Raw genomic sequence first — 19,332 nt, forward strand, 5'->3', positions numbered from 1 at the left:
CAACATCTCTAACCCCAACTCTAAAAAGTGGAGAGGTTAGAGAGAGGTTCAGATCAAAACAACCCTTGTCTAAACCCAAAGCCAAAATTGTGACTATCCATAATGATTATTTGCCCAAAAATTTAAACTAATTTATTGAGTTTTACTTTTCTGTTTACCTGGGTTTGTAGCAATTTGCTCAGATTTTCTCACCTAGTTTGTTGTCATCTACACCAAATTGTTTGTTTAATGTAAGTGGTTTTATATATATATATATATATATTTTTATATCTTTTGTTTGGGTGTTGAGAAAACAACGGATAAAGTAAATAATTTTTTTCTTTTTGTAACTTGCTGTAGTTGTGTTGAGATTCACTTGTTGTAGTTTGCTAAGGAAAAATGGTATTTTCTTTATTTCTTTTGTCTGGATGTTGAGAAAATGATTGACAAATTAAATACTTGGTATTTTTTTTCAACTTGTTGCAGATGTGTTGTGATACAGAGAGGTATTCTAAAATGTTTTTTTTTTTTTTTCCAACGTAATAAGCATAGACAAAGGAAACTTTTTGTATAGTATAACGAAAATTTTGTACTAGTTTTTTCTTTTCAATTTAGAAACTGTTGTATGCACTAGTAAATGCACCAGTAAAGTTGAGAGGGTAAAACTTTTTCCACCTTTTTCATATCTCGAGTTTAAATTATAATTCATTAATTATTTTTCTGTAACTTCCATTCATCTAGTTTGGTTGTAAACAAAATTATTTGTTTATGCAATATACTTTTTTCTTTGATCAAGTTATATTAATTTGATGGATGTTTCAAATAATGTACCCAATGTGCTTGTGGATAATGATAAAAAGAGAAGATTATGAAAATGTAAATGTAATGAAATCAAACTTGGAATGAAAGTGAGCTCTGAAGAAGAAGCATGCAACTTATACAGTGAATACGCTTTAAAGAGAGGGTTTAGTATTCGAGAATGGAGTAAATGAGAGGTTGATGGCATTCTTAAGCAACAAGAATATGTGTTCTAAACAAAAATATAAACAGTTTGAAGATCCTTTTACAGGAAAAAAAAAAAAAAAACAACAAAAAAACAAAACAAAACAAAACAAAAAAGTTAATCATTTGGAGACAAGAACGGGTTGTTGTGCTAAAAAGTTAGTGTGGGAATTAAAGCAACACAATCATACCGCTATTTATCAAAGGAAGTTGGTGGTGCCAATAATGTTGGTTTTTCTATACTAGATTGTCACAATTTCTTGTACACTAAAAGAAAAGAAATCATTGAAGCTAGAGATATTGTTGAAACGAACCATCATGAAAATAGTGTTTCCTATTCACTAACCAAGGGTGTGGGTAAAAGATTGCACATTGTCCAATTTAATCTAGTTGAGTTGAATGTAGGATGTGATTGCAAATTATTTGAGAAATTGGGTTTGTTGAGTTCCCATGCTTTAAGGATACTTTCATGTGAATAATGTGAACAAGATACCCAAAAAATAAATATTAAGTAAATGGACAAAAGATGCAAAAAAGAGGTTACATTACTTTGTTGATTTATGTCAATTAAATGAGAAATCTACACGTGCATTTCACATGAGTGACTTCATTCATATAATGATTAATATTTGTGAGAAGACTTCATTGGTAGAAAGTGAGACCAATATGGTTAGAGAAATATTTATAGACTTATTGTGTCAAGTTGAAAAGAATGTGGCATCCAAAAATATGGTAGAAGATGTCGATAATGAATGTTCTCGAAAAGATCTCATTAATGATGATGGTGAGCAACCTTGCGTTGTTGATAAACCAATCATTGATCTAAAATGTGCGAGAAAGAAAGGGGTAACCAGTAAACGTATAAAAAGTCAAATGGAGAAAAAGAACAGGAAAAGATTAAAAGATGTAACAACTTCACAAATTCAATAGTGTACTTCTATGGTGCATGGTAAGTTTCAAAGTCTACTGTTTTCAATATCTTTGTCTTTGTTTTTCTTGTTAAGTTTTTTTTTTTTTTTTAATATTTCCTTTATTGTGCCAATTTTGAAATTCAGAGATGCTCAATCATTCTTTCCACCTGAGTTATATTCCAACTTTAGCTATACAAAAATGGTTCGGGAAAGTATCTTGATTCCACACTTGATTCAAGTAATTTTTATAACTTTAGGATACTATTTTGTTTCTAAATATCTTTGAAATATACATTTATTTATTGATTTTTTTCTAACATTATGTCATTTTACATGTAGGACTCACAAGAATAATGAACTATGAAGCAGATCGGATAGCTTTTGGACTTTTTGTGGAACATATTGCACATTTTGGGCATACTGCAATTTTAATGGACAACTTTTTGCGCTCTTTCTTGCACAAGAGATTTGAAAATTTAGGCAATTACTTGTAGAATGTATTGGATGACTCTCAGGACATATTCTTGGATAATTTTGGGATTTTTATAACTAACTTATGAAGCTACTCAAACATTAGCTTCTAGTAAAACAGAATTATATGTGCAAAGGAAATCATGCTTAGTTGCAATGGATATTGATCAAACATTAAGAGGTCAATTATTTGCTAGTTTTAGAGTTGGGCTTTTGATATTAACTTTAATTCAAACAAAATGAGGTGTATGATGAAACAAGTAGTTTGTGGAATCTTGATTTCCCATAATTAGTGTTGATATTGTATCATACTGTTAATTTGTTGCCAATGAATGATTTGTTACCAATGAAAAGAAGGTTTGTTTATTGATCATGTTTGATGTTATAGGTTTTCTAATAGCATATAATAGCATATTATAAGGGATTTTCTTGATTTACAGTTTTGCTTTCTTCTATTCTTGCACAAAATTTTCAACCTAGACATCAAAATGATTAAACACAACAAATGACCTTCTAAACTAGAACAAAATTGTGTAAAGCAGATATAGAATTCAATTCGGTTAATTTTATCTTGCCTCTTGCTTCATTTGTTCAGTACAGAAATAGCTAAGAGGAGATAGTCCTCAACACAACCAAATCCAACAAAATAGGCACAACTCCTATTTGAACTAAAAAACAACTAACTGAAGACAATTCAAATTTAAAAGAAACCCTAATCCCAATTTTCAGTTGCTGCTATATCTTTATTCAAATCTTCAATTGCAATTTGCATCATCTAATCAACATTTATTTAAACTTCAAATCAACTTCAAACTTTAAACTTCAAATGCAATCAACTCAAAATCTTTGCCCTTTTAAGCTGCAACGTGGCTTGGACTTTGGCTACTGTTTGAACTTTGCTATTATCTGAATTGATGTTGTGACTTCTTGCAAACATAACAGTATATGCCCCTGTTGAGAGAGATCTTAAGAAAAATATGGAAGTGTATGTTGAATTCTATACAAGCTTCACAATTGCATCAATAGAGAAATGAAAAACTCAAAGAGAGAGAAAGATAAGTGTAAAACTTGTAGAGAATGAATTGATTAATTAGTTTACAATGCTCTGTTCTTTATATAGGTAGAACAGAGGCGGGAAAGATGAGGAGAATTGAAAACAGAAATAACTAACTTCCTAACCAATCTAAGCTATACACGTGGAAAGGAAAACTAACAACACATTTAATCTAAATGTACAAACGACAGTCGTTTTTGTCTGTCTAAGTTATTCTGAAACTAAGCTACTTGTAGTTTAGTTCTATATTTACAAAACGACTGATATCTTCCTTCCTAACAAACTCTAACAAACTCAATACTCCCCCTCAAGATGAACCATAGATGTTGATCAGGTTCATCTTGGATAGAAGAAAATAGAATTGCTTATATCCAAGGGCCTTTCTGAAGGAATCAGCAATCTGGTGTTTGGTAGGCACATGGAAAGTCTTGATCATCCCATTTTGAATTTTACTTCGGATATAGTGACAATCAACCTCTATGTGCTTTGTACGTTCGTGAAATACTGGATTTGCAGCAATATGGAGGGCAGCCTTGCTATCACAATACAAAGAAGCTGGATAATTGTGATCTAAACCAAAGGTTCCAAGCAATGCCACCAGCCAAACAAGTTCACTTGTGACAGTAGCCATGGCACGATATTCAGACTCTGCTGATGATCTGGATATAACCTGTTGTTTCTTACATTTCCAAGATATGAGAGAACTGCCTAGAAAAACACAGAAGCCTGAAACTGATTTTCTGGTGTCTGGACAAGCAGCCCAATCAGCATCACAATAGGCTTTGAGTTTCAAATCAGAACTTGCAGATAGAAACAAACCTTGTCCTGGTGCTTTCTTAAGATACTTAAGTATTTTATAAGCTGCTTGTAAATGAGGAATCTGAGGGGAACTCATAAACTGACTCAGTTTGTGCACTGAGTAACAAATGTCAGGTCTGGTTAAAGTTAGGTAAAGAAGTTTGCCTATAATCCTTCTATACAAAGATGGATCTGGTGCAGCCTCTCCCATTGAACTTCTAAATTTGGCTGATTGATCCATAGGCACATTGGCAGGCTTGCTTGCTAGCAGACCTGTATCAGATAGTAACTCCAGAATAAACTTCCTTTGACACAAACTAATGCCTTTTTCAGTCCGTGCAACCTCAAGGCCTAAGAAATACTTCAAGGTACCAAGATCCTTGAGTTTGAATTTGGCATCTAGGAAAACCTTGAAAGTATTGACTGCCTCCACATTGTTACTAGCTATCAAGATGTCATCCACATAGATTAGCAAAATGAGAATTGAACCCTTGCTGATCTTAGTGAAGACAGAGTAGTCTGATTTTGATTGAATAAAACCATGATCAATGAGGGTGGATGAGAGCTTAGCAAACCACTGTCTACTGGCCTGCTTCAATCCATAAAGAGATTTAGTGAGTTTACACACCTCCCCCTTGCTGCCAAACCTAGGAGGAGGAACCATATACACATCCTCAATCAATTCCCCATGCAAGAAGGCATTGTTGACATCTAGTTGAGATAAATGCCAACCATACACAGCAACCATGGCCAAAAGGGTCCTAACAGTGACAAACTTTACAATAGGAGAGAAAGTCTCATAGTAATCAACTCCCTCAGTTTGAGTAAAGCCTTTAGCAACCAATCTGGCTTTGTACCTTTCTATAGAGCCATCAGCTTTAAGCTTGATTTTGTAGACCCATTTGCACCCTATAGGCACTTTACCAGGAGGTAAGTTGGTCATTATCCAAGTCTGGTTAGCCTGGAGTGCATCAATCTCAGCCTTCATGGTAGCTTGCCACAAAGGATCAGGAAAAGCTTCAGCATAAGAGGTGGGTTCCTTGGCAATAGACAAGGCAACAGAGAAAGCTTTATGGGCATTAGATAGTTTAGAATAAGAGAGAGTTGATGAAAGAGGATAAAGGATACCTGGACTGGCAGTGGAGATTGAATCATGGGAAGGCAGAGAAGTGGAGGCTAAGTTGCAGTGATGATGAGGAATGACAGTGGAAACTAAACCACAATGATAATCATGAAGATATGTTGGAGTTTTATGAGGCCTAGTGGATTTTCTAATAAGAGGCAAAACAGATTGGGCAACAGGTAAGGCAGACTGATCAACAAGTAAGTCAGGTGGATCAGTGGAAAGTATAGGATGATCATGATGATGAGAAGAGCCCAGATCAGGATGAACAAGATCTGGAAATTCATCAGGGGGCACAGCAGTATCAACAGAACTAAAGGGAAGAGAAAACTCAGCAGAAATGGAGGCAACAGAATCAGGAATTAGTGACTGAGATGGAAAAATATTGTGAGAGGTGGAAGGAGGACTAGGAATGAATTTAGACTGCCAATGTTTAAAAGGAAAAACAGTATCTTTGAAGATAACATCCCTTGACAAAAAAGAAGTTCTAGTGGACAAATCATATAGCTTATATCCTTTAGCCCCAAAAGGATAACCAAGAAATATGCATGCCTTTGCTCTAGGATCAAATTTAGACCTGATCCTAGTTAAAGTAGATGCATAACATAGACAACCAAATGATTTAAGGTGCTGATATGAAGGTGAATGACCCAAAAGTTTCTGGTATAGAGTAAGGTTGCCTAGAAGAGGACTAGGCAACCTGTTAATGAGATATGTGGCTGTGAGAACACAATCTCCCCAGAATTTTAAAGGTAAATTGGCATGAAACCTCAAGGCTCTAGCAACATTTAATAGATGCTGGTGTTTTCTTTCAACAACAGCATTTTGCTGTGGAGTTTCAACACAAGACAGTTGATGCATAATACCTTTTGAAGCATAGAATGAGGAAAGAGCAAATTCAGGACCATTGTCACTCCTAATGACCTTAATGGAGACTTTGAACTGATTAAGAATCATGTGAAAGAAGGATTGAACTAAAAAAGAAGCATCAGATTTGTACTTCATTAAATAAACCCAAGTGCACCTACTATGGTCATCAACTAAGGTGAGAAAATATTTTGAGCCATTTAATGAAGTAGTAGAGTAGGGACCCCAAATATCAGCATGGATTAAATCAAAGCAAGCTGAAGAGACACTTGTGGACTTAGGAAATGATAATCTGTGTTGCTTAGCTAAAGGACAGATATGACAATGAAAGGATTTATTATTACAAGAAAGCAGATCAGGTACAACAGAATTCAGTAAAGCTAATCTTTGTGAAGATGGGTGGCCTAATCTGTAATGCCACAGCCTAACATTATTACTTGAAGTAGAAACAATAGAAGGAGAATCAAGATTACATGAATTGACACTCTTATTACAAAAGAAAGAAGGTAATCTGGACAGAGCCTCTGAAACAGAAGGTGGCAAAGTGATGGAGTCACTGCACTGCAAGGTATACAGCCCTCCATTTCTCTTACCCAACCCAATCATCTTCCAATGCAGTAAGTCCTGGAGAAAACAGTAATGAGAAAGAAAAACACAGCAACAGGAAGGATTTTGGGTTAGTTTACTTATGGAAATAAGATTGAAAGAAAAGGAAGGAATACAAAGAACATTTTCAAGAATCAATGTGGCTGAGAGTTTAACAATGCCAACATGAGTGACCTTAACCATTTCACCATTTGGGAGTCTAGCAGACATCTGAATGGAAGAAGTGACAGAAGTGAAGAAATGAATGGAATGGACCATGTGGTCAGTAGCACCACTATCAAGAATCCAGTCATATGAACTAATATGAAAGGTGTTGGTACTAGAAGAAAAAACTGAATGCTGAAGAGAAGGGGAAAACCATATACCTGAAAAATTTTGGGCTTGAACATCCATGGAAGGCTGAGAAATGATGGTGGCAACATGAGGAACATTTTCCAAACATGTCTTTGGCGGTGCTTGGGTACCAAAATGGCATTGAGAGTTCAATAAGCCAAGTAATTGTTGATATTGATCCTTTGTGAGAGTAACAGATTCACTAAGAGGACTTTCAGCAGCAACAACATTGTTTGCAAAAGGTGGACAAGCCTTGTTTTTGAACTTATATCCAGGAGGATATCCCTGCAACTTGAAGCATTTATCAACAACATGCCCCATAGCTCCACAATGAGTGCATTGTGGCCTGCCACTCTTGAACTTAACAAAGGTCTTAGTGTTCCCAGGTTTAGGCCCAAAAGCTGCCAAGGCTGTTGATGTATCAGCCAAAAACTTCTTCCCAGCACCTACTTTTCTCTGTTTCTCATCTTGCAGTAGAAGATAGAACACTTTGCTCAATGAAGGCACAGGCTCCATAAGCAGAATTTGGCTCCTGACAGCTGCATACGTCTCATTCAGCCCCATTAGGAAAGACATGGTGCACTCCTTAACTTGATGACCACATGTACATGTTCTGTAATTAGAAAATTCATCCCAAAGGCCTTTAAACTTAGCATAGTATGCATTAATAGTTAAGTCCTCTTGAACCAAAGAACTAATCTCCTTTCTCAGGTCAAAGATGGTAGGACCATTTCCTTGCCCAAACCTGTTTTGCAGATCAACCCATACATCTCTGGCAGTCTTGAAATAAACTATACTTGACTGCAACTCTTTGGAAACAGAATTAAACAACCAAGCCAGGACAGTGCTATTGCATTTATTCCAAGTTATGTAGTGTGGGTGATCAACAGATTGAGGCTTAGGAATGGAGCCATCAATGAAGCCTAATTTAGTTTTGGAATCCAAAGAGATAAGTATGGCCCTACTCCAGGTGTTATAGTTATCTTCAGTGAGATGTTGAACCACCAAAGAAACTCCTGGATTGTCACCACTGGACAGAAAATAGGGACTAGATGTGTTTTCCCAATGTTGCATAGCAGGAGTAGGATTAACACTGGAAGTACTCTCAGTCATGTTTATCACAGAAAAAGAATGAGAGAATGAAGATTCAAGGTCTCAAGTGATTAAAACCACGAATTGAAGAAAACTCTAAGAAACAAGAGTTGGATTCTGAGTGACAATGAAGCTGTAATTCACAATCTTAATGAGATTGTAAATATGAACAATAAATTCGAAGAAGAAAAAAAAAAACAGAATATCCCTGGAATTGGGGAAAAATGAATTGAAACCCTAGAATTGAAGATTTCAATTCAATTATGAACAGAAGAACAGAAAATCAAAATTTCAACACACTAAGGTAATTAAAACCTCGAAGATGATGAACTTAATGCAAGAATCAACAGAAATGCAACAAGTAAATTTCTAGTTGATCTGAAAGAAGTATTAAGAAGACAAAAAAAACGTGATTGAACTAGGAAGTTTCAGAATACCATACTTGGATGATCTCTGAACTAGTTCGCTCTGATACCATGTTGAATTCTATACAAGCTTCACAATTGCATCAATGGAGAAATGAAAAACTCAAAGAGAGAGAAAGATAAGTGTAAAACTTGTAGAGAATGAATTGATTAATTAGTTTACAATGCTCTGTTCTTTATATAGGTAGAACAGAGGCGGGAAAGATGAGGAGAATTGAAAATAGAAATAACTAACTTCCTAACCAATCTAAGCTATACACGTGGAAAGGAAAACTAACAACACATTTAATCTAAATGTACAAACGGCAGTCGTTTTTGTCTGTCTAAGTTATTCTGAAACTAAGCTACTTGTAGTTTAGTTCTATATTTACAAAACGACTGATATCTTCCTTCCTAACAAACTCTAACAAACTCAATAGTGTATATAAAGTTATAGACCAATTCATTTTCCAACAATTATCACCCCAGTAATTAAAAACCACAACTATAAAAGTCCAAAATGTGGAAGTGTATATAAATCATTTCATGTACTAATAATTAAATATAAACTAATTCATGTTTAAAAAAAATTGAACCAATTCATGGTTTAGGAAATAGTTTATGTTAAAGCCATCTCAAAATTTTGGCTTGTTCCAACATTTCCTAATAAAAGCCATACCACAATAGATATTGAAAACATTCCACAATAGAAAGAAGCAAGTTGGAACCATATTACACACAAAAATAAAAGAAGAAAAGAGAAGAAAAAAAACTCAATTTTGGATAAAAATTTTTATACATGTTCGACTTATACACCCAAAAATAATAATAATAATTTAGTTTGATAATATCAAAACACAATATATCAGGTCCATCACATGCGGTATAATTTTAATATTTCAAATTCACAAGTTCAAGACCCTACCAAAAAAGGGGAAAAAAAAAAAGTAAAAGCCAAAATAGAAATTTTCTTTTTTTTTAAATATTAGGGAAAATAAAAGGAGCTTGATGATAATAGCTTAATTTTGCATATTTATATCATTATTAGAAAGTATTATCATACTTATTTTGAGTTAGTTCATCCATTTTATATTTGTTTTTGGAATAATGCTAAATAATCAATTTTGTGTTTAATTGAATTTTAATGTGTGAATTTATCTTTTGTAAATGAAATTAAATAAGTGGATTTACGCAAAGAAGAAAACTAATGGACTTTACTTTTACAAGGGTCTTGATGAAGTCAAAGAATGTCAACCCAATTAAATTCAAATCCAATTGGAGCAAAGAATCAAAAGAAATTTGCACCAAATCCAAGTCCAATTCAGATTAGGATTCTAGCCTGCGCACCAGTTAGTATTTGGAGTATAACTTTAGGCTCAAATATCCAATTGAGATGATTCAAGTTGGGCTGGAAAGTTAACTTAAAAGGCTACAACTTTGTAGTTTACCAAAAGTCTGAATACTGAAGTTAAATGGGCCGAAAACGTCGGTTACTTAAAACCTAAAAACCTGGAATTTTCTCCAAATGGGAATTCAACTTGTATTAGGATTTCTTGACTTATTTAAAAGTTCTTTATGGCAAAATTTAGAGAGGAGCTTCCGTAGAACATAATTTAGGTTTTTTTAAAGTTTTTTTTACAGTTTTTAGAATTTTATTTGTGTTATGGTTTGCTAGAAACCTTGCTAATGCAATGTGTGAAACCCAACCATTTATTGGTATGTTCTTAACAATTATTTTATGGTTTTAATGCTTATATTATTATATTTTTTTATTAATTTACTCATCTAGAAAAGTGTTTATTCTGTATAATCCTTGATTTATCGTAGACTCCAAGCACGTTAAACGCTTAGTATTCCCTGCGAACTAATTCACTAGTTTTATTTTGCTTAAAATCAATCAATTTCATGAAACTACCTTAGACAATTAATTCTTCAATTTTTATCATTAAATCATCCAACTAAGATCATCCTTCATATGAATTTTAGTTGAGTTATAAAATAAATATTGTTAAGACTACCAATAGATGTGTTGTGTGTGAATCTCTACAACTTAACGCCTTAATATATTGTTATTTTCTCTCAATTTAAATTACCTTTACTAAACTATCAAAAATCTCTTCAATTAAACTTTATTATTTTAGTTTTATTCTCTTGTGGTTTGCTAATCAATTCTCTTTTCCCTGTGGATTCGACCTCAGACTTACCGAGTTATTACTTCGTGACAATCCTGCACTTGGGAGAATTATTTAAGTCGCAGCACTTGACCTGAATATTGAAGAAATCTCTATCTTCCACTTTTTTTCTCCTAATGAAAGCATCAAATCTGAATATTAAAGCTCTAAATGGTTATTCTATCACCTCCATCAACAAATCCAAGTAGAAAGAAAAGAAAAAATCTTCTAAAAAAACCTAGAGAGATCATAGAGGTAGATGTGTTGCAAACTGGTCCAACTCGAACTCAATTCGGTGATTGAGGAATTTGGAGTGAGGTGGAAACTAATTGTGGTACAGAGAAGCTTGAAGAGAGAGAGAGAGAGAGAGAGAGAGTGAACAAAGAAAGTTTTGAGGGGAATAGTTGATTTGAAGGGAGAGAGTTTGAAATTTAAAATATGAGGAGTGAAAAGGGGTAGATGTGAAAAATTTTGACGGGTAGAAATGTAATCTTGGGGTTTTAGTGATGAAATGCTAATGTATTAATTTTACACACATGTCACTCAATTATTGGTTTTTGATATGGCTGTTGTGGTATCTTTTGATACCAAATACTTTCTCCATTTTAAGAGCTACTCTTCAAGGGATGAAATTCACTTTGCACATACTTTGTCACAATTTGCACATTTGTCAACTTGTGATTGGATTATATCACTTATACATGAATTAACATTAGTACTTGGTAAAAAAACAATTCAATCATCACCTAACTCATGCACAATTTGCGGTAATGTGTGTGGCAAAGTGTGTGTCCGTAGACTTGTTGTTTGAAGAGGTCTTGGGTTTAACTCATGGGAAAGATATGTTTTTTTTTTTTTTAAATAATTTAGTAGTTACAATGTAGGAGAGAGAATTTTGTTGGATTATAGATTGACCCAATTAATTAATTTAATTATCTAAGTTTATTAATTAGGTCACATACAATATCGTGGAAGCACCTGCAAATCACAATTTTAATTTAGAGTGCAGAAAATAAATTTGACATGGTGATTTGTTGATTAATGGAGAAAACCTTCACAAGGCAAAAACCCCACCGAATAACTTTTAGGTCACCACTCCCAATAAATTTAACCTCTATGCCTATCCCAAAATACCTGCCTACAATAAAATCCTTACCAATCCCCAATTGAACTTAATTTTTTAGAGATTTCTTCCCTTAGAAGGATCAGCGTACGTAACTAATTCCCAGTAACTTTAAGGTTGTTTGGATGCAAAGTTCTTTACCACACACTTGTAAAAGAAAAAGCAACCTAGTCACAAAACCATAAGACGCATAAGAACGCAATAGCTTCACAAGAAGTGTTAGATTCTCTATATAAATCTCTTTGTTTAATGACTGCTATAAAATAATCTTTTTATATCATCTAGTTGGTTAAAGAGCAAAATCCTAGAAAGCCACGTTATCATGAGCTGAAAATTAGATTTGGAAATTTTGAATCTGATAAACTCAATAGATTGAGAGGTATTGAGATGTATTGAGCATTATTTATTCTCTGTAGTAGCTTGAATCAAGTTAGGTGTCGAGTAGATAGATTTCAACTTTTTCAAATTTGTTTTTTTGTGCAGTCTTCATGTCTTTAATATTACCAGTTATAAAGTTTATCAAACATACTTCATGATATTCTTGAATCCACTTAAATCTACCCAAATACAAGTAAAGTGCATTTTGTTAAAGGATATGCCAACTACATAAAAATATGACTCTAACATATTTGAACATTGGATGTAATGAAAACACCAGAAGGTGTCAACCAATTGAGTTACAAGACTATTAACGGTACAATATTTGTTAAGATCTTAACATTGGCGTATTCCATGCCACATATGTATGTATTTTCATGCTATTATTTTCAATATATTTTGTGCATTTGTGAGTTACATTGTATTTGGTTGAAAGGTTAGAATGTTGGAATTGAAGCTACTACTTTGGGAATCTTAGTTATGTGAGTTTAGGAAGTTAGGTGAGTTTCTTAAGTGAGATGTAGCTTTTTGAAAATAGTTACCAGCAATCTTGCTAGACCCCTAATCAAGTGAGATTGCAAAATTTAGACAATTTAATTACACCCCTTCTTTGCAATACCCATCCAAATAATCCTCATATGTTGACAGGTCCCATTCCGGAAAGGGTCCAATGCGTGAGAAAACTATAACCCAATGCACCGATAAATTTTGTTGACAATTCAATCCAGAGAATTCCTACCAACATCAAGAAATTTTCATAACAATTTCATTAAAAGTGCTTCCAAAGTAAGTCAAAGCTCTATGAATAATTACAAGAACTATTGGTCACAAAAGAATGGAGGTCTAAATAATTATAATTACACATCAAACTTGGCCCATCAGGCATAAAAGTCATTGCCACTATTAGATACAAAAGAATGAGTCAAGTCTCCTCTAGGTTGTACAACATCTAAGGTTCACCACCTCAAAAGTCCAGCTTCCATTAGTAGTTCATCTAACTACTACTAGCCATAAAATCCTGTCTCAAAATGATTATTGTCTACTCTAAAAATTTTGTGAAATAATGAGATGAGACAAAGTCCAGTAAGTAGTATAATTAATGGAGATGGGAGAAATGCAAGTTTCATAATGAAGAGTAGTTTACAAAACATGCATAATTGAGAATTTCCATTTAATTTCTAAAAAATCAATTCCATTAACAACATGACAAGAATGATAGAAATACATGTTATTCACTATGAGACATAAAAATATCCAATATTATTTCAAAACCAGAAACCTCACCCAAGGCCATATGACAAGGTCATCACACAGACGAGGTTATCACCAATGTCATGGCACAAGGGAAAAAACCACATCAAAAGCTCACAAGTTAATGTATACGAAATACATAGCTCACTTTCAAGTAGTTTCATAAAATATTCCAATATTCATAATATTCTCAAAGTCCTCAAAACCATTTCTTGTCAAAAATATTTTGCATAAATTTCCCAAATAATACAGGTTAAGATAAAACATCTTTAGTATTCCCAAATAATACTATGAATCCATAAAGTCATCATCAAGGATTAAATCAAAGATGCTCATATTTTCCATGTTAGCAATTCATGCATTTCCCCATATGTAATACCAAATGTGATGCCCTTTTCATAAATAATCACATATATTAATATTACAACATAACACTTTTTAGGAAAATATAGTTTTCATAAACAATTTCCCAAAATGTGTTTAACCCAAAAACAATGCTTTATGCAATATGATTATCTTCAAAAATCTCATTAAGAAGCTACTTACCTTACAACCCACAAAAAGTCTAGGTTCCAAAGTTCCAAAAGAGGTTAGCTAAAACCTAAACAATACCAAGCAAACCTAATACAATAAGCATAAAGCTTGAAATAGTCAAACTTTGACATATAAAGTTACTAATTAGGCAAACATCAATATTTTAACCTCACAAGTTATATATCCCACTTCCAAGTTCATCAACAATTTAATATACAAGAGATATATAAGCTCCAACTTATAAACTTAAGCCATTCAAGGTCTTCTCCCTAATACTAAAATTTCAACACTTTATGAGTAGCTTTCGTAAGATTTACACAACATTATCAAAAGACCCATGAACCAAAATCACAATATCTTCCAAGACAAACAATTTAAACTTTAACTAGCTCCAAATAAACCCAATAGAAATGGAAAAAATTAGAATTATCAACTATCACATGTCAGAACCCAAAACCCCTAAATTTTCACCATAACAAACCTTAGATAGCCACCATTTGTAAAAACCATAAACTCACTCATCAAATAAGTCCACCAAATCAAAACCCATGTACATAATCACATAAATATGACTTCCAAGGCTTAGATTAAAAGCAACTCTAGAAAAAAGTGAAAACCCACAAAATAATAAGAGCTTTACCTTAAAAAAGAGAGATGAAGAAGCCTTAGCATTTTCCTTGGAGCTTTTCTGTTAAACCTTGCCAAAAAAGATGGTAGAGGTGGTGGTGAGACGAGTACAGGTGAAAGAGTGAGAGAGAGAGGTAGAGAGCAATGTATGAGGTGTGTTTATGCTTGAGTGTGGAAGAAAATAAAATAAAGGCAGCCCTTTACTAGCCAGCCAAGAGGGAGAGAGATATATATTTTGTAAGAACGAGTGGTGGGGAAGATGAGGCACATGTGGGTCTAAAAAAAATTTGACCTTCTTTTTTTTTTTTTTTTTTTTTTTTTTTTTTTTTTTTTTTTTTTTGGCTTGGGCCTTTACACATATAGCATTCTAAAACTACAAGATACAACACCTAATTTTCATATTGAAGAGTGAGAAAGCTACCCATTTTCTTTAAGAGAAAATCTCATTGTAGTCTCTTCCTTCATCCTTTCAAATTGTCAAATCCTTAGAGAGGAGACCCAAGCCTTACACACTTTGATACCTGAGTGATCTTGGTTGAAGCTTTATGCTGGGAATCATTGGAACAATCTCTAAATTTTTAAGAGGCCTGGAATTGATCCTCAGATTTCTTATACAACCATCAGAGACGTTACCAATTGAGTTAACTGTAAGCTGTAATTTGGGGTTACTAATCTCGCATATGGTATCCATTCTCCCATGCAGCAACATGGCTCTCTCTCTCTCTCTCTCTCTCTCTCTCTCTCTCTCTCTCTCTCTCTCTCTCTCTAAATTAGAAATTGGATTTCAACTTTCCTTCACCATTCATTGTCTTATCCACGGTGTTGTTAAATTATACACTTAAGCCGTAATAAACAAGGTTGTTGGCTTAATTTCTAACATCATAAAGAGGTTAAAGATTTAAATTTTATCAAGCTCAAAATAAAATAAAATTGCATTAATGATCGCTTGCCATATGGTTTTGCTTGATACCAAAAAGAAGCAAGATCATTAGTAATCTTCATTCGAACATAATTTATGTAGGAAACTTAGAAATCATCAACATCTCTAACCCCAACCCTAAAATGAGGAGAGGTTAGAGAAAGCTTCCAATGAGAACAACCCATGTCTAAACCCAAAGCTAAAATTATGACTACCCATAATGATAATTTGCCCAAAAATTAAAACTAATAAAAAAGTCATCATAATAAACCAGTACTTATTCAAGAGGATAAAAAATAACAAATTTACATATTATTCCAACACACAAAACCTCCACAAGCATTGCTTTCCCAACTATTAACATTAACAAAATCATTCCCCAAACCCATAGGCATATTCATTGGCTGCATCAGAGATGTTCTTGGCATTATTCTTAATTCTTCAATTCTGGCCCCCACTTTCCTTCGCACCTCTTGCAAAGCCTTCATATATTGCTCCATCTCCTCCAACCCCATATTCTCATCCAACGGCTCATCCCACCAGAACCCAAAATTAGTGTTCTTCATCTTCTTATTCATCTCCTCGATCTCTGCTAAATGCATCTTTTCCTTTTCTAACTCCTTCTGAAGCTGATCATATTGCCTGTTGAACTCATCCACAGACACAAGTTCTTGGGACAAGGATGATGAGTCTGACACGGTCTTCCCATCGAGGTAGCGTTCAAGGATGGTTTCGACATTAGGGTGGCCAAAGCTGTACATGTTCTTCTTCTGAGAGAACACAAATACAGCAACTTCAGCACCACACAAAACACAAAGCTCGCTCGCTTTCTTGAACAGCCCAGTACGGCGTTTTGAGAAGGTTACTTGTTGCTTGCCTCGGTCGTCTAATTCCTTGATTTCTATCCTTTGTCGCCCTATGCTTTTCTTGCCTTTAGTCATGACCTTTTTCTCTAGAACCAAGGCTGCTAGTACTATAACTGAACAAATATAGTCAAACAAAAATACCAAGAAGGAGGATATGGTATATAACAAATATGAAAGTGGGATTATATTTATAATTGGATACTCCTTTGTTTCTCAAAAAAAAAAAGGATACTCCTTTGTTTAAGGACCAAGTACCTATAATTTTGCTTATAGTAATGGAGGATCCTTGACTTTCTAGACATATTTTCTTCTTTCTAACTAAGAGACTAAGAGACTGAAAAATATAGTAAAACAAAAATACCAAGAATAAGTAAGAGATTCTCACACACACACACACACACACAAAAAGGAAGGAATATGGTATAAAACAAATATGAATGTGAGTTTATTATTTTTATAATGGGACATTCCTTTGTTTAAGGATCAAATTAGTACCTATAATTTTGGTTGTAGACGATCCTTGATTTTCTAGATATGTTTTATTCTTTCGCACGAAGATAAACAATTATCATAATTAGAGTTGACGATTTTTGAAATTGGCAAAATTTTCTTAACATTCATTCCTTTTTTGATTTGTTTTTCCGATAACTTTCTGACTATAAAGCTGTGTTGGTTTGGGACACTGTGGTGCCGCTGTGGAGTGTGGACTGTCCCAGAGTGACACTGGGCTCTAGTGGGCTAACGTTGGGCCGAGCCCGTTAATCATCAGCTTGTGGTACTCTATTCTTTTCCTGCAGGGACAGATTTCGCTAACCTAGGCCTAATTAAATAAAGTTTTGTAAATAACGTGTATTTTAATGAAATAAAATTAATATAATAGTTTATATTTTGGTACTGTTATATCCCAGTTCAATGTGAGTTAAATTATCCATGGTGTTGTTAAATTATACACTTAAACCATAATAAACAAGGTTGTTGGCTTAATTTCTAACATCGTAAAGAGGTTAAAGATTTAAATTTTATCAAGCTCAAAATAAAATAAAATTGCATTAATGATCGCTTGCCATATGGTTTTGCCTGATACCTAACAGAAGAAGATCATTAGTAATCTTCATTCGGACATAATTTATGTAGGAAACCTAGAAATCATCAACATCTCTAACCCCAACCCTAAAATGAGGAGAGGTTAGAGAAAACTTCAAATGAGAACAACCCATGTCTAAACCCAAAGCCAAAATTATGACTACCCATAATGATAATTTGCCCAAAATTTTAAACTATTAAAATATTAAAATATTGAAGATTTGGATAAGTCACAGTTCTACAAAATTAATAATATATATAATTTTTTTTAAGAATGTAAACTATAATCAATGTTGAGTTTAATTTTTAAAATGAAACTATTAAGCAATCTGCTGCTATTGAATAATTATGTCCGTAAGGCTTTGATCACCTTTTAGGCACCGCCGCACCAGTATAAAGCGCACTCTTCTAGAAAAGTTATGTGAGAAAACGTCGTCAATGCTTAGCGATCAATGGGGGTAATATCATGACAATTTAACCAGCCCTTTTAATTTTTTTCCAGTGTTAGTGTTACATGTGGTCAAGAGTCATAATAGATAGAAGGTCGTACATGAACTTTGAGGAATTAAATCAAAGGATAAAATAGAAGAGATCTAAGGATAAAATATAATAGACTTGATTTTAAGTTGAGGAATTAAATCAACAAAATTGAAAGTTCAAGGACTAATAATAATTAATATTGACACTATTATCAGTAGAGCAGTTACCAAGAAAGCATGGGTGTGGCTCCAGAGCCGCCGCACCCTCACCAAACTCGTCTCAACGAGGTGTCCAGCATCCAACGCGCCAATTCTTCTCTCTCTCCAATTCTTCTCTCTCTCTCTTTTTTTTTTTTTTTTTCAATTTGCACTAATTCAGGCCGATTCAGCTCGATTTCGAAATAGGCCGATACGGCCTAATTCTGGCCGATACAGCCACCGAAATGGCCGCTAGCCACCATTCTTCTACTTCAATGTGGTCTTGTGAAAAAAAAAAAAAAAAAAAAAAGAAGAAGAAGAAGAAGAAGATAGGAAAACACAAAAAAAAAAAAAAAAAAAAAAAAAAAAGAAGAAGAAGAAGAAGAAGATAGGAAAACACAAAAGAAATGGTTCGAACTTAGAAGATGTGAGGAAGAAGAATAAAAGTATATAACAAAAGAATATAAATTAAGTAGGTGAGAAAGTCATTATTTCAAGTGAGTAGGCTTGGGAATTAGGAAAGGAGTAAAACCTTCTTGAAATGTGGTTTTTTGTTTACAATTACCAAAAATATTGATTTTATTACAAACAAATCATAAATAATTGTTTTTTAATAATAAATTCTACCCTTTTATTTGAATTTTTTATATAAAAAATATTAAATTCACTATATAAAAATATTTTTAATAATTTTTTAATTATCACATCTGCACCTTATTTTTTCAAAAATTGCTAAGCCTTGCAATCGTACTCAAATCCAAAAAAGCACCTGTGCTTCGCAGATAGTAACCAAATTGAACTTTTTCTAATGAAAAATTCTTGTGCCAAATAAAGTGGCACAACATTGACCACAACTGCCCATGTGGCGAGTTGTGGTTGGTGAAAGAGTATCCACACATGAACTTACTATCACCCCCTCCATCAACCACAATGCGCCACATGGACGATTTGTGTCCACTATTGTGCCACTTTATGTGGCACAAAGAATTACTCTTTTCTAATTCTTAATAATTGTGAACTGAGCTTTAAGTATACCTACCTAAATTGTCCCATACTGGCTTGG

General features: G+C 33.7%; 1 protein-coding gene across 1 annotated transcript; it reads right to left on the minus strand.

Annotated features, from left to right (window-relative positions):
* Positions 1-15,948: 15,948 nt before the first annotated feature.
* LOC111983682 (agamous-like MADS-box protein AGL61) lies at positions 15,949-16,584 on the minus strand. The gene has a single exon (XM_024015339.1). The coding sequence runs from the start codon at positions 16,582-16,584 to the stop codon at positions 15,949-15,951; it is 636 nt and encodes a 211-aa protein (XP_023871107.1).
* Between the last annotated feature and the right edge of the window lie 2,748 nt (positions 16,585-19,332).

Source organism: Quercus suber, unplaced genomic scaffold (genome assembly GCF_002906115.3).
Source record: "Quercus suber isolate HL8 unplaced genomic scaffold, Cork oak 2.0 scaffold_418, whole genome shotgun sequence".
In the NCBI taxonomy this organism is placed as follows: domain Eukaryota; kingdom Viridiplantae; phylum Streptophyta; class Magnoliopsida; order Fagales; family Fagaceae; genus Quercus; species Quercus suber.

Bases quoted from the DNA above. Each gene is read 5' to 3' on its own strand.
- LOC111983682 (XM_024015339.1), bottom strand. From the start codon at position 16,584: ATGACTAAAGGCAAGAAAAGCATAGGGCGACAAAGGATAGAAATCAAG.